At 44.0% G+C, this 22,571-nt stretch overlaps 6 protein-coding genes across 6 annotated transcripts in view; 2 read left to right on the top strand and 4 right to left on the bottom strand.

Annotated features, from left to right (window-relative positions):
- The window catches only part of LOC122619554 (fatty acyl-CoA reductase wat), a 28,292-nt gene extending 19,453 nt beyond the window's left edge, over window positions 1-8,839 (bottom strand). Inside the window, exon 1 of the mRNA XM_043796554.1 lies at window positions 8,343-8,839. The gene's annotated coding sequence lies outside the window, so the exon portion shown is untranslated. The remainder of the gene's footprint in view (window positions 1-8,342) is intronic.
- A 4,713-nt stretch (window positions 8,840-13,552) lies between these two features.
- On the top strand, window positions 13,553-14,198 carry LOC122621559. Its single transcript, XM_043799467.1, has 3 exons — window positions 13,553-13,609; window positions 13,664-13,981; window positions 14,037-14,198. Exons 1-3 carry the CDS (start codon window positions 13,553-13,555, stop codon window positions 14,196-14,198), a joined length of 537 nt encoding a protein of 178 aa, XP_043655402.1.
- A 555-nt stretch (window positions 14,199-14,753) lies between these two features.
- On the bottom strand, window positions 14,754-15,498 carry LOC122621654 (eukaryotic translation initiation factor 4E1). Its single transcript, XM_043799594.1, is given in 2 exon segments — window positions 14,754-15,462; window positions 15,465-15,498. Coding segments are annotated over 2 exon segments (588 nt in total). The 3' UTR covers window positions 14,754-14,908.
- A 215-nt stretch (window positions 15,499-15,713) lies between these two features.
- On the top strand, window positions 15,714-19,205 carry LOC122620701 (SCY1-like protein 2). Its single transcript, XM_043798297.1, has 6 exons — window positions 15,714-15,923; window positions 15,987-16,586; window positions 16,706-17,581; window positions 17,641-17,860; window positions 17,920-18,096; window positions 18,165-19,205. The coding sequence occupies exons 1-6, from the start codon at window positions 15,797-15,799 to the stop codon at window positions 18,670-18,672; spliced, it is 2,508 nt and encodes an 835-aa protein (XP_043654232.1). The 5' UTR covers window positions 15,714-15,796; the 3' UTR covers window positions 18,673-19,205.
- A 139-nt stretch (window positions 19,206-19,344) lies between these two features.
- On the bottom strand, window positions 19,345-21,055 carry LOC122620702 (adipocyte plasma membrane-associated protein). The gene is made up of 4 exons (XM_043798298.1): window positions 20,806-21,055; window positions 20,538-20,746; window positions 20,194-20,482; window positions 19,345-20,134 (listed from the first exon to the last, which is right to left on the bottom strand). The coding sequence occupies exons 1-4, from the start codon at window positions 20,919-20,921 to the stop codon at window positions 19,501-19,503; spliced, it is 1,248 nt and encodes a 415-aa protein (XP_043654233.1). The 5' UTR covers window positions 20,922-21,055; the 3' UTR covers window positions 19,345-19,500.
- Window positions 21,056-21,075: 20 nt separating this feature from the next.
- LOC122620703 (beta-1,4-N-acetylgalactosaminyltransferase bre-4) lies at window positions 21,076-22,508 on the bottom strand. Its single transcript, XM_043798299.1, has one exon. It carries the CDS (start codon window positions 22,329-22,331, stop codon window positions 21,360-21,362), a length of 972 nt encoding a protein of 323 aa, XP_043654234.1. The 5' UTR covers window positions 22,332-22,508; the 3' UTR covers window positions 21,076-21,359.
- Window positions 22,509-22,571: the final 63 nt, after the last annotated feature.

The raw sequence follows: 22,571 nt of genomic DNA on the forward strand, positions 1-22,571 counted from the left end.
GGAAGCAGCTTAAAATCAATTCTATGCCCATTCAATGTACTGATGGAGGAGAAATCACGCATAAAATGATGGGCTTTCTTCGCCCACTTCCATATGGAAGCACCCTGTATGGGATTCCACGCGAAGGTCGCACTGCAAATGCTGTCACGTAGAGTGTGGAAAAAGCCGGGAGATTTCGAAACTGGGACTGGGTCGCAATTGGTAACCGTGGCACAGGAACCAAAGCCGCGCACACGTCGCATTTCGTCGCTGGTTTTCGGGTGCGTAATGCATAACAATGTCACCGCCTGCGAATCGAATCATAACGAATTCGAATTGGGATCGAATCGGAATCGGAATCGGTATTGGAATCGGAATCGGATTCGGTGGGGCAGATGGATTCCCAGCAAGATCGGTGGCACGTAGGCGGAACCCGTTAGGTTCGGATCGGTTGGCCATATCGGCGGACATAATTTCACGTGTTCCCCTTCCTCGTCTTCGGGTTGCCATGAGAATCTAGTGCCTCAGTGGGCCCAGCACCACACCTCCGAAAGTTCCCAGTTCCAAGTGGCCGGGCAAACAACTTTTATTTTCACATCTATCTGTTAGATACCACGTACTGTTGGCCAGCGTACGTGCGTTTTGATATTTTAAACAAATATTTAAAACAAATTACCACAGCACAAAAGTCGTATGCAAACGAGTGTGTGAGCTAACAAGGAACTATGCGGCAGTGGTCTGAAATCTGGGTAACATGGAACATTGAACCAGGATCATAAGGAATTTCTGTACTTTGTATCAAAGAAGTATTTCGAGTAGTTAAGGTTTAAGATCAGCTATAAAAACTCTGTGGTGTTAATAACTTGTAACAAAATACAATATACACATGTTACTTGCAGCTACTTTAAGCAATTTAAATGAAATGGTTGTCATACTTAAAGTGACAAAAAATAACAAAGGTATTCAACAAAAACTAATTTACTAAGGCTGCTGACAGCTAAGTGTATTAAATATGTCCACAAAATGTATTTTTATGTGTTTTTTGCGTCTTAACTTGGCTATAAATTAGCTGTAAGTTATTCTCGGAAACCACAAAATTTCGTATGTGCCATTTACTAGCGAAATATTGGAAAATACCCAAAATAAATAGAATAATTTACTGACCACTGTTCCTGGTGTTCATATGGTTCCATTTGCTTTTATTTGGCAGTTGGCAGCGACTTGTTGGCTTTTAGTTAGTATCGCTAGCTGCCCATTCATATTTTTATTTTTCCGCTTTTAGCCAGAAAGTTAGTTGTGGTCGGCTTTGGCAAAGCTTTGGCTTACAAATCGAGAAGCTATAGAGGAAAGTGAGACAACGGTCAATAGTACTCATACGCACCGTATGAAGTGGGAAACTAAAGGCAAAATAAAGGGGTTTCATGTGCGCCACGAGTTGTGCAAACTACAAACAACAAACCGGAGCCGAAAATCCCCCACAAAGTAAGGCAGCAGTGTAAAGCGGTCCACGTACGAGCGTATCTATGCATCTGTGAGATACAAAATGGCAAATGCCCGCCGGACTGGGCCAAGTCTTGAAACTGCTGCAACTGGAACTGCAACTGCTTATCGGGTGGAACTGGAGGAGCCGGGATGGTAGCATTTGGCCAGTTTATCAACGTCTGGAAACTTGTCCCGTTCCCCAAATAAATGCCACCGCGATTGTCAGCTTGGCAACGTTTCGTGGGGCTAGCTGCTGAAATTATGTCAAACCTGTTTGATTGAAACACTGAAAATTGTCTGCAAATTGTTTTCTACAGCATTGCCCAGTGTGGTGCAACTGTCCGCCGTCCGGGGGGCGGCTTGGAAAAGTGGGTGGTGGTGGTGGGGCGGACTGTTGGACTGGGGGACTGTTGGACTGGGGGACAACGTAACCAATTCGAGCCGATTGCTCTAATGCTGGCTCATTACAAATGCACAACATCAACATTAACGGCAACAACAAAGGATGTCGGCTTTTCTACGATTTTCGAATTATTTTTGACATAATACTAAAATGTGTGGCTCGCGGCATCGAAAGCTATGGGGAAATGCGCTCTGATTTATAGGAAGTGTGCGCCGACTTATTCGATTTCTGTAATTGGGTGATTGCATTTGAGCGTTACGCAATGGAAATCAAAAATAGCACAATTGTGTGCCAATCGTCGATGGGAAATCATAATTTATGCTGCGATATGCGACTTAAAGTGACGGTTGTCATATTAATACCAGATCATATCATATCAATTATAATCTTCTTAGTGACAAATAATCTCCTAAGTTAAGTTCTTCAATGCCAGTTGGATTTTATTTATCTATCTACCCCGCGGAAATTTCAGTTGGAGAAGCACTCGCAGCTGTAAAACATTCAAAGAGATTCCTGATTTATTTATTTACAATGCATTTTAAAAATGTTCCGTCAAAGAAGCTTCAGTTGCAGTTTTATGGCTGCATGTATGTATGAGTGTGTGTGTGTGTTGGCCGAAAATGCAATCGAATGGGAAATACATATGCATATGTTTCGGCACACAGACACACACACACACATGCACGTACATATACATATATTAAATGTATGCAAACTGCATAAATGCTTCCTGAATCGAATTTAATTGTATCTGGTGTCTGCATGCTGCACTCGCATCTGTATCTGTATCTGCATCTGCAACTGCAGCTGCATCTGTATCTGTATCCGTATCGCTGTACGAGTATGTGTCTGTATCCGCCAGTGAGCGATGTTGTCTATCCATCTCGGCGAACTCCCAATCCCAATCCCGCTGCCCCCCAGCTCCCCCCTCTTGCGGCTTTTTGGTTTAATTGGCTGCGGGAATATTCCATGTGATTACTTAATGAGCCCCAACTTATGTTTACTACGCGAAACATTGGTTCGCCCCGGTCGGTTTGGTTCGGTTTCGGTGCACAAAAGTTAAAAGGTTAACAGTGCAGTTGGTGGCTGGCTGGCTGGTCGAGAGAAGTGCAAAAATACAAAAAAAAAAAATTAAAAAAGGCGAATTATTCCGCAGCCGAAGCGAACAACAATTGTGGGGGCGTGTGCACGTAGTTTATTATTCAATTACGCATTCATTAAGGTACATAATTAATAATTCAATTAAAGGTAGCACTGCGTAGTGCATCAATTTGTGGCAATGTTTCCCTTATTACTCATTTTCACGCACTCTGCATTCGCACTCACATTTCGATTCCGCGCAGCTCTCCCATCCGTGACTCGCCGCCGGAGTCATGGGTTAACTGGGCGGCAATGGGTTAAACCTTAGGGTTCTGCTCCGCTGCAACTCGAGGAAGTGGAAGTAGTAGTGGAAGTGGGCTGAGATTCGAGCCACTGGCTGCGGCATGCGTGACTTTCGATTGAAATCGAATAGCGAATCTTACAGTTTATTGCCTGCCAAATGATGCAAAGCATTTTTCAGTATCTGTAGCTCGGTTAAGATGACTTGCCAAAAGTCTGGCAAAAATATTCCACTCCGCAAATCAAATCTCAATTGGAATAATTCAATTAATAGCGAGCTATGAAGTTGTCATCGAGTGCATTGCGCTTGAACTCAAGATTACAAGGGGTTTCAGTGCGATTTAAAAGGAAATTAAGACCCTAGAATATGTCTGATATATTTCCGCATAGCTGAATGATGAGTTAAATAAATGGACACTCAGGTTCTACACCATCTAGGTAATTTAGTACCCATTAATATGGTAGCCGAGCCCCAGCAGATATTGAATATTTTATGGATGAAAGAGGAACTCTTCCTACTCGTATGCTGCCCCATCCTAACTAAGACCCCTTCAGAGGTCATGAGGTGCTCCTGAAAACGCTGAAATAAGCGACAGCAAATGCCTGACCTAAGCCACCATCTCAGTTGTACCACACCATATTCAGCGTCTCTGGGCCGAACTGTAATTTATGTCTTTATGGCACATTACATTCAAGACAATTCACTGGCTTTACAACCTGTTGGAGTAAGTCTTTTACGGCCCCATCAGCAGGAGATCAAAGTCAGGCCATGGTAATGACCCAGTTCACTGGCCTGGCAAACCTTTTAGCCAAGAGCAAAGAGCCAAGTGCCAAGAGGCAAAGCAGCCACGCTTTCATAGCGACATGCATAATTAAAAAGCCGTTACAGGATGTACACGGTCAGGGTTTATGTTTAAATGGCCATGCTGAATTTATGGGTCCGCTCTTAATTGGGCTGCAAACGTTGACAAACAAACAAACAAACCAACAAAAATTGGCAACTTTACGTGCAGAGTTTCGGGCCACGTTCATGTTCAATGCCGCTGGTCTGCAGCCGAATTGTGTTGACCTTTTCGCGTAGTTTTAGCCAGTTAGCCAGTTGGCCAGTTGGCCAGTTGGCCAGTTAGCCAGTTAGCCAGTTAGCCAGTGGGCAGATGGAAAAGCAGCAAAGATTCTGAGAGAACCAGAAAGCCTTGCCCAAGCCCAGTCAGTCAGTGCGAGTCTCAACCCAAACCCAAGCTCAGGCTCAGGCTCAGGCTCAAGGCGGTCAGGTGCATTTATCGCAATTAAACACTTGTTGCTGCCAAAGCAAAGCAAAAGCAGCGAGCAAAAAGCCAAAAGCAATGCTGCCACCGCAAAAACAACGCCACATCTAACAAGAAGCGAGGCAAGATTAATACGTGCATTACGGCCGGGCCACGATTTCCACAACGATTCAACAACGATTCCACAACGAGCAACGAGCAACTAGCAAATGTATATACAAGTAGTAGATAGCTGTAGATACATAGCTATATGGCAATTGCGATTTGCTTAGAATGCGACAACCGCCGGGCCCCAAATAAAAGCCAAAGTGCTGACCTTGTCAGTGGCTACAATGCTACCAATATTACCAATACAACTGCTTTAGTACCACCACCGATGTTGCTTTGGAAATCGATTGCACTGCTGAATCTCGAGTGGTTTTCCTTGTGTTTGATTTTTCAATTTTTGCATCACAAAGCGTGAGCACACACAGGCCAAGCGGCGATTTTGATAGAAGAGGGTCGCTTTTCATATACCCGAAAGCGATTGCATTTATTTCAAACTGCATTAATATTGTTCACATGGGAAGTTTGAGCAACAATATAATTTAAATTCCTCCCCACCCAGATGCACCTTTAAAACATACAGATAATTGCACTGTTTGGGTTAACCTCTTATCAATGGTTCATCTATAGTTAAAGAACGTTCCCTTTAAATCAACTGGCTGTCACTCAGAGTGGGCGGATAAAACCGCTGGAATTTTACAATTATATATTACAGCGCTCGTTAAATAATTAATAAGTGTAATACGAAACATATCGGAGCGGCTACATGTGTACTTGGCCAAATATAATTACACTAATTAAATGAGCATGCAGCATTTAATATGGCAGATTTCAAATGCACTGGTACAAGTGTAACACTTTCATCCACGTACAGAACATGTAGATTATCTGACAGGAAGTTTTATATGGCAAATGGAGAGGCAACCAAAAATAGTTGAAATTGACAACATTTGTCCATTGAAACATGCCTTTATTGAGGAACGTCGCCACTTGACAGATTGAAAAATGTGCAGATAGCAGATAGCAGAGGTGCAGATGCAGATACAATGCAAACATTACTCAGCCGCATTGCTCGGCTACTAAACAATCTGAATGAAGATGTTCCCAATTGAATTCATGGTCAGGCGGTCGATGAGTTATTTATGCATACTTAAACACGCCTGGAAAATGCAAGGCGAAGAGCGCCTTCGGCTATCTTGGCCATTTCGAACACTTGGCCATTTGGCCATTTGGCCATTTGGACGCTTGGCTGTTTTGGCTGTTTGGCTGTTTGGCTGTTTGGCTGCTAATTCGCAGCAGAAGCAATATTCGCACATTTATCGATTGCAAATCAATTTCGTGCAATTGCACATCTCACGTAATGCCAGCCCCTCTTGGCCAGGTCGAAACGCAGTGTCTCTGGCTCTGGCTTTGGATTTGGATTCGGATTCAGGTTCGGGTTCGAATGCGGCTTGGGCTTCAACTGGCTGCAATGCATCGCTGCCGGATTACCCCTCGATTAATGCTGCTTGCATACAAATTGGCGCATTTACGTTCGCCTTCACCTGCTATATGGGAATCTGGAGGGGTCCCTATCCATAAGATACAGATACAGGTGCAGATGCAGATACAGAAACAGATACAGATACAGATACAGATGCAGATACAGACACGCGCCTGAAGTCTGAGGCGTTTGCTTTCCTTTTGGCATTCGGCAGGCAGTTGGCCAAATTGCATAAACAACATTGCGGTGCGAAATGAAAACTGCGCAAAGTGCGAAATATAAATTACATCGCTAGCATTCGCATGCAAATTCCGATTCGGATTTCAATTCAAAAACATTGTCGCACGTTGAAAGTGGCAAGTGGCAAGTGGGTAGTGGGTAGTGTCTTCCGGTGCAATCCTAATCAGCATGACTGGCCCAGTGCCAGTCACACTGCAAATCCCATCCCAGTTATCCCATTCCAATCCCTTGCTGGCTGGATAGAAATGGCAAAAAACGAGGCGAGGTGACAACATAAGCAGACTTTTCGCGGGATTTGTCAAATATTTGCGCAACGCTGCGCTTATCCATTCCAAAAAAGAAAAAATAAAATCCTCCAAATCTCTGGAAAGGGAGATCCAAAACTGCAGTGTCGAGTCCCCAAAAAGCCCGGAAAACGCAGACTCCACTACCCCAACTTTTGTGTGTGCGCCTTCACGCCTCTTGGAAGGCGGGCAAACTTTTATTATTATTTCATTTTTTGTTCGGCTCGCCCCGCCTCGCAAGTTCAAAAAGTTTAATGCTATTTGACTTTGATTCAATGTTTGCATTGTGCCCGGGCACATCATCGATTATTTTCCACTTGACGCCCCTCGTCAGCCCACTGAACATGGAACATGGCCATCCACCCACGGATCCCCAATCCCAATCCCCATCCGAATCCGAATCCGAAACCGAATCGCAGTTGTTTGTGGTGGACAAATGAAATATGTTTGGCCGCATCAAAAAGCCCTGGCACTGACAATGCCCCCGACTACGAGTATTTTGATAAATTGCGAATTAATTGAATCGCTATGACATGAAGTTTAGCACTATTTTCTCGTGCCTCAATTAAAGAGTTTTCAGCTGTGTGTGTGTGTGTTGGCTGGGTTTTTCCTGCACAGATACTTATGTAGATACTTTAATTGCATCCTTGAGGGCCATTTAATTGTGGCACACAAATCGATTTTTATATTCCGTTTTATTCCAGCACGACATGATTTTCTCATGCATATTTCATTGAATACATTTCATTGCCATTTAAATTTGGCCAACGAGTGAATTTGTTTAAAGGGCTTCGGGGCAGTCACTCTTTAAATTCTTTATGAACTTTCATTTCCAAATTACATCGCTTAATGCACTTGTTAAATCCGGATTTTAAATGGCTTCCAAAGCTGAGTAAAATTGCACATTTCTGCATGGCTTGAAAATGATTTACGTAATATATGGTAATAATATTTAATTCATGGCAGTTTTATTGAATTTGGAAATCCTCCGACATTTCACAGAAAGCTCTTGCAAATCTTCTAAATATTTAATTCCACTTCTGGCATTTTCGTTTCTTTTACAAAGGTGGCAAAAAAGATAGGTATATAAAATCATAAATATGAGCATTAAGTCATTTCCTTTATAATTTGGCCAGAACAATTACTCACGGAATTGTAAACCGAAATGTCACAGATAATATTATTTATTCTGCTCAATTAGTGAGCTGCTAAATGGGAATTTAAATATTGATCGAACTGCTCTCGATCCAGTATCCTATGCAGTAATGAATGTTTTTCCCAATCTAATCAATTATTTTTTGGGTTTGGCCAAATATTCGTATGGCAAACCCGTTTGAAATGCACAAAGACCACGGCGATAATATAATAATCCAACTGGCGATTATCGATTCTTTGGCAGCCGTAACTCTCGTTGCAATGGCAAAACAATGAATTATTTCCCAATTGCCGGACTGCGTTTGTTTGTGTATTAAATTTGGGAAATTCAATGAAATTTCACACATTTTTTTCGTAAATGCCTGTGTGCTGGCAATTGACTATGAGCTTTTTGTCGGCCCCTCCTGGACCTGCGGAGCGAATCCAACTCGTTTTGGGTATTTTTTCTTTTTAGAAAGCCATAGACACCACAACCATGAGCAGCAGCACCACCATTACAAGCACCACCGCTGCCTAGCTGCCTAGCACATACGTAATGGCATTTGTCATACGATTACCAGGTTACCAGGTATACGGATACCAGAGCAGAGCAGATTGGCTATAATCCCATGTAATTCAAGACTCACCGATTTGCTGGCTGCACAAACAACACGGATCCCACGCCCACGGATTTCGATACTCGAATTCGCTTTTCGATTGCGGAGTGGATTTCCACAAATTGCTGTCTAATTAGAGGGCTCGTTAATCTGCCGCACGAATCTTCCTCGCTGGCACACAGGGATATATCTCTCTTGGTTATATCTCTTGGTTTTCTATTTTGTATTTGCTGCAGTTGCCACTTTCGAAATGTATGAATTCTCTTTCCAAACGCGCTTTTGACGGCAGCACGCGCTGTTGCACAAGAGTGGCGAGTAGAGCGATGCCAAATTAGTTGCAACAGGTGGAAAAACAGGGAGCGCACCGCGATCCGAACCGTATCGGATTGTATGTATATCCAGCGAGTGGAGTCCCGAGTTTGAAAACTGACTTTTGAAGTCGAGACGAGGCAATGCGATACTATGCGATGCGATGCGAGCGTTACGCGTTCCAGAACCGCGCTGCCAGGCAGACGAAAACAGACTCAGCTCGATCGCGGCTCGCAAAAACCACAACACCTGACGACGGCGGCGGCTCGGTCGGTGGATCAGCGCAGTTCAGCGGCTCAGTGGTTCACTTGGCGGCTCAGCGGCTCAGTGGCTCGGAAGCTCAGCGTTTTGGTGGCTCAGCGGCTGGCAGCGACGGCGACGTCGACTGCGACGGCGACCGCAGCGTTTGGTGGGCGGTAAGCCAAACTCAAAAAAAAAAAAATCAAGTCAAATTGAGTGGCGCAGTTTGGACTGGCGATTGAAGTGTTCATATGCACACACTAACTTACCGCACCTGCGGTGTTATGATCCAATTTGATGGAGTCTCGTAAATCTGGAGCATTTGAGACTGAGGAATATGTACATACATCAGACTCCACTTAGGCGCCGGTCACTTGGGTTAAAATACCGCCAGCGACTTAATTCCAAACTTGCCATTCGTACCATTAAGTGGGGCACTTTGAAGGTTTCAAAGCATCTTTATTAATCCATTAACAAACGGCCGGCGTTTCTCTGATTCATTATTCTTATTTCCTTATTCAGTTGAGTATCAAAATTAAGTATACCCGATTACCCAATTTATACTAGTAGTAATCTTTTCCATGGAGATGACGAATGCTCGAAATTAGCAAAGATTTCGAGATGAACTGTAAATATTACTCATACGCAGCGTGTTTAAAATAGATATCGATTGCATTTTCTGATTATCATTATGATTGTTAGAAATGCAAAGTGATTCACTAAAACCTTTTGTTTTGCATTGCAAAATACATATGTTCTGGATTTATTTTATGAAAGTATTTATAGTTGTTCCTCGTGTGTCCCAATTAAGTTTCGAAAAGTTTAATGCAAAATTCCTTTGTTTATTAAGTGATGTTAGCATATGATTAACTGTCTGACCCCAAGTAGTGATTATTTGCTGAGATCTTTGAAACCTTTGCCGGCTAATTAGAGACATTCGGCGAACCTGGACCCCGTCTTTATAGTTTGATCTGTCTGACTGGGCTGAACCCACACGGACCTCCGTCTGAGGTGACTCATCCTGCGGTGCAGTGCACATCCGCTCCATCCCAATCCCAATCCCAATCCCAGTCCGAATCCCAATCGAAATCGCAGCCCAATTTGTATTCCTGCTCCGTTCGCCCGGAGACGTCGTTCGACGTAGTTCGCTCATAAATTTTGCATTTGCTGTGTGATTTTCCTTTTTAGACGCGACAAGATTTCACTGATTTCGCATACGAGTAGTATATCCCGGCATTTATAATATATTCGCCTGGGCATTCTAAGCCGACTTCAGTGCTGTTCAGTACTGTTCAGCTGTTCTGTTGGTAATCGCAGTGTCGCCATCAATCACGTAGTTCCCAGCATGTTTTGTCGCCGATCCCATCTGTATCTGTATCTGTATCTCGACGCAGTATCTTCTCACACCGGAGCCAAACGAAGTCTATGAACTCGAATATATCTGAAGCTGTCTGAATATCTCCCGCAAAAATGCTGTACGAAACAAACGAAACAAAAGGCCCATTAATGACAAATGCGAAATAACAAAATTAAAATAATAATAAAGCTATACTCGCGATCCAGACGCTGCATATTAATGGTGCCCCCATCAAAAGCCACTCAAGTGCACACTTTTCAGGTATGATCCGATCTTGTTCAGCTCTGTTCAAACACTTGACAATGACATGATTCGCTTTTGATGTATAATTGCTTCACTTTGGAGGCACAAACCGCCTGCAGACTGCTTGATGCCTTTACTTATGTTGTGTAATTGCTTTTAAATACATTTTTACTTATGCAGATTTCGCTACAATTTGTGGGCGGACATTTTGCATTGAGCAAATGGGGCAATATTTACGCAGACAACTGAGTGCTACCTTTTTGAGTCAATACCTTGAAAATCGAATTTCTCGCCGATTTTCACACCTGCTTTTAGTAATTAGCTATAAAATTCTCTTCTCCATAAAAATGTTAGATTATCATTATTCTTCCGTTCTTAAAGTTCCAATTATCTACCTGTTCATTTCGAGGGCAATCAAACGCTTTCAAGCCAAATTGAAATACTTCTTAAGCTGATCATTCTGTGATTATTGTTTTCCAAAACTATTCAGTTCTATTGTGCTTTTTATGTTCAACACAGCCGGTTTGTGGATCGTCAAATAGCTTGCATTGCCAGACGCCATCGTATGGCCAAAACCATGTGGACTAACCAAAATGTCGAGCTGAAAAGGCGAACTGCAATAAACGCAACCGGATTTTAAGAACCCAATAAAATGGAGCACTAAAAAAGCGAAAGCTGACCTTGTCGCACTTGAGCGACAAGAATCCGGGCTTAAATCGCGGATCCATCTAAATGGTTGCACCCCCAAAACTGGCCGGCTCCATCATCGCGATAATAGCCAAAGCAAATTGCCAAGTCATTCGGGTTTTTGCCTCTCGATATTCTGGCAAATCGACAAGCAAATAGCGCCGGGCAAACACAATAACAGAAAAACAGAAAAGGAGAAAAAGAGAAAAACAACGGCCAAAACAAATCAAACTCAAGTCCAGGAGCTGCAAATCCGAAAGGTAATTGCCAAGGGCTAATTCGGCATACGAAGTGCGGAAAATTCGTCGCGTCACCGCATAATTATTCGAGGAGTCTCCATGATGAGATGATGGCCAGTAGTGTCTGGTAATTTGCCGTTCCAGCCGTGATTTACTATTGACTCTGGTGTCGGGCAGCTTGATTTATTTTATGACTGGACGCAGCGCAGCGTACGCCTCCAATATGTTCTTAAAACACAAAGAACGCCATGTTTCAAATACCCTTTTCAACTAGAAGAAGCTGAGGTATGATAAATATATATATATTTATGTATACTGACAAATATCCGGCATAATAATCAACTCTTCCCAGAATAGATATTTGAATACGTCACTTGCTCTCTAATTGCAAAGACACTCAAATGTCTGAGTTTAGTGGTAAGCAATCGAATTGAAGATACACTTCTGGGAAAATTTCTCGAGGGAATTCCCGCAGAGAAAATATGGTTTTGTGGCACAATGTCTAAGCCTTTTCGTGCGCTTTCGCCATGCAATGCAAAAATCGAATACCCCATCGAGGGTATAAAAGTATCAGTCACGGTAGAACGCAAGATTACCAACACATTGGCTGGAGGGGAAGACACACATGGACATGGCTGAACGGAACCCATTGAAATTCAGAGCGGGTTCAAAGACGCTCGGCCACGGCAACAAATCGTGCAAACAACAAGCCGCCGAATTGCATGGAGCAACATCTCCATTGCGGGCGATTTTATTGGGAGCCATCTGGAGGCGGGGGCAGGGGGGCAGGGGCAGGGGCTGGAGATGGAGATGGGGGGGCGTTATAAAGACGCAGTCACCAAAGCGATTCAGCGAAATGCATTCTAGTGCCTTATTGATTGCGTTTCGTGTGCCACGCCAGAGTGCAATAACTATGAAAATCTATTAATTCCACTCGGGGATAGGCAAATGCATCTCAAGTGGCTCGGACACGGGGAATCCGTAGATGGTGGAGACGGGGGATCTGGGGGAGTTGGGGAATCCGGCGGATCTGGCGGATACGGAGGGGCAGCGGATAAGTGGCTGACGTCGACACGGACATGGCTTTTGGGCCGTTGACAGGTGTTGACTGCGCTGCGAGTCAGGCCATTAATGAAAACAGGTACGAGTTGTAAACAATGGACGAGTTTTCCGACTACCAGATACCCGGTGGTGGTGGTCAGTCGTTTATTTCGTCGGAAATGGAAATTAGATACAGTGCAAGCCATGTCGCTTTCCTTAAACTTTAATTGAAATGGAATGGAAATCGTCGACTAACTGACGTCAATTCGTTTCGTTTGCATAGCCGACAGCTATTAACTTTAAAATATTATACGATTTATTTGAAATTTGAATTAATTTTGTACATCTATTACATCTTACAATAAAATCGGACAATGTTTCCATTTCACAACAATAAAATATATAAAATTCATATCTCAGCATAGGGTATATAGCCAAGATTTCCGAAAAATAGTGAAAATGTTACGCGATTAATATATGCATCTATATTCGAATTTTTCGAAGCTTGGCGTGCACTTGACTTCCGACTTTGACTCCAAAGTTAAGTGTCAGGCAATTGTATGTTTACCGAATCTAATAATGTTGACTTTCATCAATTAATAAATAAATACGGTGAGAAAAACACGCAAGCCATTAGCCAGGGAACCATATATCCACATTTCTTAAGTGCCAAGTGCGGAATCGGATCTCGAATGTCAATGTCAAAGTGCGATTGCAAGAGGAGGCTTCCAATGGCCAACAGTTAAAGCCAAGTTAACTTACTGTAACGAAATTAAAGGGGCTTTTAAATAGCATAATAGAATAAGTGGCCTCTGTCACAAAGGTCGGTTTCAAATACTCAGCCAAGGGCACTATTATAACTGGCTTTATAAAAGAAAGGTTTTACAGGGTGTCAGCTATGTTCTACTATATATCCCCTAAACATACAACCTAGAAATGTTTATAATTTAAGTACTACGCGCAAATAAAGGGGGCAACAATTGATTGATTACCCGCTAATCTATCGACGTCGAAATAATTATGCTATAATTATCTGCACGTACACGAGTAACTAATTTGTTGACAGAGCCAAAAATGATATAATTCCATCGAACTCGTACCACTTTTTCCCAAGCAGCAAAGCCATGAAAAGAGTGCTCATTATTTGGATGCTGGCTCACCCACTTCAGCATTATCAATGTGTAATTGTTGTTCCTTGCCATGGGAAGTGCCTAAGAAAGTGTTCTATTTTTCAGGGTGCTGTCGTTTTCAAAATGACCAATGCAGTGTGTGAGTCTTATAACAATACCTGGGTCGAATTCGGCCTGTGTCGCCTGCGAGCCGTTAGTAGGAATAAGGTTTGCCTGAATGTCGATGCCAATTTGCTATATCCGGTTCACGATGTTATAGTCAAGGCCAGATTGCTGAAAAGGGCCAATGGTTATAAGCCTTGGCTCTATAGCGTCAGTTTCGACGGATGCCAGTTTATAAGGCGTAGAAACAATGCCCTGATTCGGATCGTTTGGGAGCTTTTCAAAGAGTACTCGACGATCAATCACACCTGTCCCTATGTGGTAAGTCAAAAGGATACAATCGAGTGATATACATATAACACATATTATTAACTAGGGCCTGCAGCAAGTAAAGAACTTCTATCTCAGATCCGAGAAGCTGCCTACGCCCATACCCACTGGGGAATATCTGTTGATGATTGACTGGGTGTTCAACAAGAAACCGCAGGCTGCCACAAATGTTTATTTCACCTTTGTGGAGGATCTAAAAGATAGTTAAGAAAATCTAAAAATCTAAACTGAACTCTAATAAAAGGATAGACAATAAAATAATGTCGGACTTCAACATCTATAGTCTATATTGTTTCATATGAAGAAGTGCACGATTAATAAGGAATTTGGCCAAATATCTTTAGGATGGTCATATACCATTTGAACGAGAAATCGTTTCTATCCGTGATCGGTGGAATACAAATGCGACTATTAAGTCATTGTTTCTGAGACCACCGAGAGCACTTCCAGCAGCCAGCGCAATATCGTAATCGTAATTTAAAACAAACAATACAAAAATAATTACCAATTAAGCCTATTTTAAATTCACATTTCGTATTGCACAGCACAAAGACAGCCTTGTCCAGTGGTTTCCAGAAAACCGACCAATTTGAATAAGCATTTAAAATGGTGAGGGATGTGCAATACTTCAAGTTTATTTGTCTCTTTGGAGATTTAGCATTGTTCGTTACATTCAAAAGTATACTTCATTACTTCATTACATAGATAAGAAAAAGTACTTCCGTTAAAGATTATAACCGTAATAGCTTATAATGGCACAGAGGGGAAATAAGATAATTTTGGGCTACATTCAACTTAAAGTTTTACATATTCAGCATAGTTATTTATAGAAGCCGATAAAGTATTTATAAAAAAGATACTGGGATGTTCATATTCTTAAAGGTTCAGCCTCCAACACAAATAGTGGAGGCGATGGTTTCAATTTGCGAATGGATGCGAATAAAATTTTATCTTTTTTTTGTTGCTGAGGCCTACGGCTTCACACAGTTTTTCACCAATCTCCATCTTTGCCTCGTAGTCCTTGAAGTTCTTTGTCCAGACGGAGACTTTGTTCTTCTCCTTGCGTATCCTGACGAAAGCCCCACAGATCTGATCGCCATGATCGCAGGCCTCGCCAATCAGGCAGAGAAGCACGTCCAGCCAAACTGTGTCCAGTTTGGATGTAGCCTCTTTCACCACGTTGTATGTCCAACGAGCGCCGCGCTTGTTCTGCAGATCCTCCCACACGGGGCGAATGCCCTTCTTGAAGAGCATGTAATCACAGCCGTTTTTGAGCTTGGATGGCGAATCGGTGCTGTAATACTGAATCCAGAAGTCCTCGATGGTGTTGAAGCTACCAACCTCGTACAGCATGTCCTCCCACGACCTTTCGGGATCTTGCTTCGCGCCCCACAGGGTCCATGTGTTCTGAAGCTTGTGTTTCCTTGCCGCACCTGGCGGACTATCCTTATCCAGGGGAGTCCCCTTTTTCGATCTAAAAATTCTTTGGTTTGCGTTGAGTTTTCCATTTTGCAGATACTCTGTTCCTAGAGTTTGATGCTGAGAACCTTTTTAAGTTGCAGATTATTATTGCGCGCAATTTTCGTAGAATGCGAAAGCTAATTTCTTAGAAAGATATATTACAAAATAATCGAGATAGCGATTACTGGCACTTACATGTAAAATACATTTGACAGGCAATCGGAACATATCGATATATCGAGTGATGCCATCGCGAGTGGTTGGGCCAGCTCTAGTATTGATTGTTAAACAAAAAGGAATTCTGCACTAACTTCTGGGCCGCAGTTACTGCAAATTTGCGCCAGGATGGACATGATAAACAAATTCTACTCATCCGCCGTGCAAACGGTGTCCACACTCTCCGGCGTTCTGCCCGGAAACAATGTGACGCGGGAGTACGAGGTGCTGGAACAGGTGTGCACAGCCGGAGTGGGTGAGTTTACCTGCATTCGGAGTCAAACATATTGTGGCTGATACCGAGTAATCCCACTGCCAGGTCTGATGTGGAAGGTGTACAATGGCCATAAGAAGAGCACCAAACAGGAGGTGTCCGTCTTCGTGTTTGAGAAAAAGTCGCTGGAGCGCTGGTCGAAGGATGACAGGGAGACAATGCTGGAAACCCTGCGTCGCGGCGTTCAACAGCTAACAAAGATTCGTCATCCTCACGTGCTAACCGTACAGCATCCGCTAGAGGAGAGTCGAGACTCCCTTGCCTTCGCCACTGAGCCGGTTTTTGCCTCCCTGGCCAACGTTGTCGGCGACAACGTTCGCTCCGAAAAGAAACTGTATGATGTAGAGATTCGACACGGTCTGCTGCAGCTCTTCGATGGCCTGCAGTTCCTTCACCAAGACGCCAAGATTGTGCACCGCAACATTAGCGCCGAAACAATCGTGATCAACAAGAACCGCAGCTGGAAACTGTTTGGGTTTGATTTCTGCATCGCCAACCAGCCGGCAACCGATGGCACGCCCCACTGGCCCTTTCGGGAGTACACCACGTCGCTGCACGTCCTGGCACAGCCCAGTTTGGAGTACACAGCACCGGAGTTGGCCTTGAACAGCGTCAACACACCAGACAGTGATCTGTTCTCATTGGGTAGGTACCTAGTTATATGATAGGAACACATGAATGTTCGTATGAGTCATAAACCTGCTAAGTATTTGATTTTGTAACCACACATAGAAACATATTTATTGAGACTTCCTTTCCTGCAGGTGTGCTTATCTTCACAATCTATTCCGGCAAGCCACTAAAGATGTTTGGCAGTGACTACAGCAGTTTTCGGCGCTACGCAAATGATCTGAACCAGCGAAAGTATCCACCCATGAACACAGTACCCAGCGAGCTGACTGAAAGCCTTAAAGCTCTGCTGCATCCCAGTGCCAACCTGCGACCGAAGCTGCATGAGCTTAAGCAGATCGCTTACTTTCAAGATGTCGGAGTAAAGACACTTAGCTACTTGGACTCGCTTTACCAGTGGGACAACCTACAGAAGTCCAAGTTCTATAAGGGTCTGCCGCAGATTATTCCGACGCTCCCGCACCGCGTCAATTTGCATTCGATTCTTCCCTATCTCGTCAAAGAGTTCGTTAACTCGCCAATGATACCGTTTGTGCTGCCCAACGTCCTGCTTATTGCGGAGATGAGCAGCCAACGAGAGTACTGCGACCACATTCTTCCGCACTTGAAGCCGATCTTTAAGCTTACGGATCCCATTCAGATTTTGCTGATCTTCATGCAGAAAATGGATCTGCTGCTCAAGCTAACGCCCGCGGAAGAGGTGAAGCAGAGTGTTCTGCCGCTACTTTATCGATCCCTGGAATGCGACATGCCCCAGATCCAGGATCTCTGTCTAGCCGTACTACCCACGTTCTCCACTCTGATCGACTACAACGCAATGAAGAACTCCGTGCTGCCTCGCATCAAGAAACTGTGCCTGCAGAGCAGTAATGTGTCGGTAAAGGTTAACTGCCTGATTTCCATCGGCAAGTTGTTGGAAAACTTGGACAAGTGGCTTGTGCTAGACGAGATTTTGCCATTCTTGCAGCAGATCCAAAGCCGCGAACCCGCTATCATAATGGGAATTATTGGTAAGTTTTGAAATAAACACCAATTATTGTTTTACAACAATTCTTCTCCTGTATTTAAGGCATTTATAAAATCGCAATGACTAACACCAAACTGGGCATAACGAAAGACGTAATGGCACACAAATGCATCCCTTATCTGGTACCCTTAAGTGTGGAGAACGGTCTTACCATAGCTCAATTCAACACGATTATAGGCCTCATCAAGGAGATGATGGGGCGGGTGGAACAGGAGCAGCGGGAAAAACTACAGCAGCTGTCCACTATACAAAGAGACAATAAGTAAGTTCGATTTTTGTTGTGCAAATGGTGCATTTTATTTTCATTATCGCTTCATACAGACCCAAAGACGCTTCCGAAATATTGGCCAACGAACTGGAGAACTCTACCCTCTCCCCCAACGGGTCCAGCAATGGTAACAAGATCAACGATGACATGTTCTCCGGATTCACTGTTGGTCAGCCGAAAGCAACCAGCGCAGCTGCTATAGCGCCATCTAAGCCTAGGGAACAGCTCAAGTAGGAATCGTTCAAGATGAAGACAACGAAATGCAGCTGAAACTCAAGAAACCCCTCTGTAATTTCAGAATATCGCACAATACCATATCTGCTCCGCCTGCAGCCAGGCCAGACATCCTCTCCTCGATGATGCAAAGCAACCTCACTGGTCTGGGTACAACTGCAGTGGCAGCTGCTCCGCCACCAGCCACCACACATATGCCGTCAAACAATGGTTGGCACAGTGCGAATCCCCTTGTGATGAACCATCAGTTGGCCTCTCCGCAAGCCAGTAACAACAATTCCTTTTCGCTGGACGACCTAGATCCCTTTGCTGGTGGAAGACCCTCTGTTGGAGCCCCCAAAGCCAACAACACGAACGGTGCCAATATGTACACGGTGCAGCAGCCCACGGTTAACTATATTTATCCCACTGGCTACAGTCTGAACAGCATCCAGCAGCATCAGCAGCAGCAACTGCTGGGAAAACCCAGTCAAGCACCCACGCTCCAACCGCAGACACAGCCGCTGCTGCCAACGGATAACCAAAACCTCAATGCACTTTCGCAGCAAGACATACTTAACTTTTTGAACTAGACACAGCCGTAGTTAATAACAATTGATAGATATCCATATTCCATACATCCGATATACAAGGCAACTATATTTAGCTGCTGGCGTCGATTTGTAAGGCACAGAATTCTGAGCGTCAAAAGTAATCTTTTAGTAATAGCTTATTTGCAGGAAATATCATTCGCGGTATTAGGTGATATCTTCTTGCTTTATATTTTCAATTGGAATTTTTGTTGTAACATTCGACGTCAGTACATATATTTATACATAAAATCTTATCTGTGCAAGTGTGTGAGTGTCAGTCTTAAAGTGTGCGTGTTTGTTAGAAATGTTTTAAATTATATTATGTAGATTTAAACGCAAGACTTTTGAGCCCTTGCGCGTTGCCACATTCCGCAATCGATATCAAATGTGTAACGAAACGACCGCATGTAGTTAAATATAATAGTACATTAGCTAGACAAAAAAAAACCAACTATGTTCTGTGCAATTGCTTTTGAACTATATTTTACAAAGTTTTTAAATTAAATTCCACACATTAGTTCTTATTGTAATTCTATGCAAATCGAATTACTAAGTTACGAAATTGTACAGACAAATATAGTTTATTTATCTTTTATTTTAAAATCCGTAGTTTACTCATCATAAAGGTTTGTTCCTTGAGTTTTAATTTTATTAATAAATTACAAAATGTTAATGTGATTTTAATTTCGTGGTGCAATAAACTAATTTAAAGCAAAAAGCTTGACAGGTTCTTAAAATAAAGTCGCATTTGAATAATACATAAATATTAAATTGAAATATTATAAAGCGCATTGAATCCATCATAATGACTTAACTAATCCTTAATCCTTAATCTCCTTTTACAGACTTCGCCACATCGTCGTCGGGCAATTTGACTTTCGCAATATAGTGATTGAAAGGCGATCCCAAATATAGGTGACCCTTAAATTCGAGCACGTGGGATATGCCTGAGGCTGAACCGTCAAAGCCATGCAGAGATTTCACAACATTTCCATTCCAATCCACACGCACCACAGTGTTGCGCTTGGGAGCGTTTCTTATGACCATATCGTTAAAGGAGTGGAAAAGACGAGCCGCCATGTCATTGGGATAAATATGGTTTAACATTCGAAGGGGAAGCCGCATTAGAGCCACCAAACGTGCCAAGAACGATCTTAATCTCGGATAGGGCGCCAGCACGGCGAACAAATTGGGATTCTCACTATCTGAAGCCACGGACAGAGGCACCCAGATTCCCTCCTCATCGGCAGTGAGATTATCCGGCCAGCCAGGCAAACCCTCCACAAACACTTCGCTTTGACCGGCTCGTGATCCTTTGAGATAGTATTTTCTCAGCCGCATGGCCGTTGTTTCGGCAAGGATAATGAAATCCTCACTGGGACTTAAGGCCAAGCCGTTGGCAAAAGACAACTCGTCCAGCAGTACCTCGTTTGTCTTCTTTATGCGATCGTATTTGAAAAGTCTGAGAAAAAGCGAGTAAACACATTTTATATGGTAGATATCTTCTTAGTGCGAACTCACCGACCGGACGGGTTTGCGAACGCAGCCAGGACAAAGTCATCTGAAAAGGAATCCGTCCAGAATATGTCACCCTGCCGGCTAACTGCCAGGGAATTGAACAGCTTAGCCCGACGGTTGTCCCCCTTGCCAGGAAGGATCTGCTCCGCCGGCACCAACACAGTCTTCTTCCTCGTTTCCAAGTCGATTTGCCATATGCCGTAGTATGCATCGGATACAATAAGATTGTTTCCCTTGGTGTCCAGGGCTAAGCCCACTGGATAGCCACACAGCTCGTCGTCAAATATATAATCTAGGGTAAATATCAACGGCATTATGGATACAATCGACCACTTTTCTTTTAATACCACACGGTTGGCCTATCTTAGTGATTGGTTGAACAGACTCCTCATCATTGAGTTGAATAACCTCTCCGCTGTGAATTCCCGTGTATATCTTGTCATTAAGAACTATGAGGCACTCTGGTCCAAATATTTTGCCTTTCCACAACTGACGGGCGCCATTTAAGTGATTGTTCAGCTCCAGCGTTCCATTCAGTTCTCTAGCTGGCTTTATACTGGGAAACACACATAGATCGTATGAGTTGATGATAGCAACTGAAGAAATACGACTTACAAATACTCTTTGAAGGGGAAAGTGGTGTTGGGAGGCAATCCCGGTAGCAGAAACAAGGCCCCAAGGAATATGACCAAAAACAGGCCAGTTTTAAGTAATGCGCCAAGTAAACCCATGGCTAACTACATGGGGAATTGTTATTGACAGTGGTAACAAAGTTCAACTGTCAAGATAATGGCACAAAGTCTGATTTCAAATGTGGCGATACATAATTACAAGGCAACTCTAAACATTCACGTACCCTTCTAAATTTAATTAACAAACATATGATACCATTTAAGACATATTTTATTGGCAGAGGCAGAGCGTGCTTAACATGGCGATATCCGCTTAATCTGAGGCTTCTGCATTGTACTTCAATTACAGCTTCGACTCCTTCCTTCCTGTCCAGCTTCTTAGCCTAGTGAGTGGAGATATCACGATCGATTCGGAACGCATTGTCTAAGGCGGCAACTAATCGGTTGCGAAGCGAAGTGCAGCCAAGTGTAAAACACTTCGAGATACCGACTACGAAAACGATTGGCCTACAAGCTAAATATAACAAATACTGGCACTCAGGTCTCCACCAGGATGTGCGTGAACAGACTGTGCATTCGTCGCTCCACTTCCTTGTACACCAGTGAGTTGAGTCCATCCGAGTGCTGGCGCAGAGTCGCCGATCTCAGGAGCGCCACCCGGTTGGCATTCGGCCGCTCCGGCTTGTGCTTCAGCATGGTGTACTTACTGAACTCCATTGCGAATCGGCAAATGTCGATGTTCAGGGCTTGCAGGCGCTCATAGAGGTCATCGTCCTCTCCGCCCCAGCCATGATACAGATTGGACATGCCATTGATCTGCTGGTACTGGACGGTGTTGATGGCCACCACGCCGCCGAAGAGACCGCGGTAGGGCAGCCGGAATCGCCAGTGATCCAGGGCAGAGCACATGTGCCGTGGACGCTCTGAGCAGGCATACATCTGGCCCGAGTTCAGTGGCAGAAGGTCCACGTCGTGAAGGATCAGGCAGGGAAATCCATACTCCGCTGCCACCTGGGCGCCAATGTTAAAGAGCATTGCCCTGTTGAAGGGCTTATGATCGAACTGTTCGACTAGGAAAATCCGATAGTGGATCAGCTGCTGCGGCAGGTAATTGTGCATGTATGTGAGGAAGGCGTGCAGCTGCTCCTCCCGCTGCCTGTACGGCACAATGATGGCGGTGCTGTAGCGAGCCTGACATCCTTCTGGACGGAATTCGCCGCCCGGACGAATCTCCGCGCCCCGCTGCACCGCTCCGTGGTAGTGGGCCAGATGGTAGACGAACCTGTTCTCGGCGATGATCTCCGAGTAGGTGCACTCGAACACCTCCTGCAGGGAGACATTTCGAGTCACCTGCGGCACCAGAGCCTCCTCGATCTTCGATTCCTCGATGTAGTCGTAGTGCGATGCGAACCGGAAGGGCAGGCACAGGTACACGATGAGCGTGATAAGGCCGATGGCGATGAGAAGATCATATATGTGGAAGCTGCGGACCCAGAGCCGCACGAACATCGTTGGCAGGAACTGTTGACTCAGTGCGATCTTTGGGAACTCCGCATCCTAATTTCGGACGCAATCTCGCGGTTGGCGGTTGGCGAATAACAGCTGACGACCAGGGGCGCAACTCATCAACCAACAGAGCGACAGTGGAAACTCACTAGCTCGAATTGTATGCATTCTTTCCGTCTAACAATCATTCATACAATGTTTCGTCATACATTATATACTTTTTTAAGTTGCCTTTAATAACAA

This window comes from Drosophila teissieri, chromosome 3R (genome assembly GCF_016746235.2).
Source record: "Drosophila teissieri strain GT53w chromosome 3R, Prin_Dtei_1.1, whole genome shotgun sequence".
NCBI classification, from domain to species: Eukaryota; Metazoa; Arthropoda; class Insecta; order Diptera; family Drosophilidae; genus Drosophila; species Drosophila teissieri.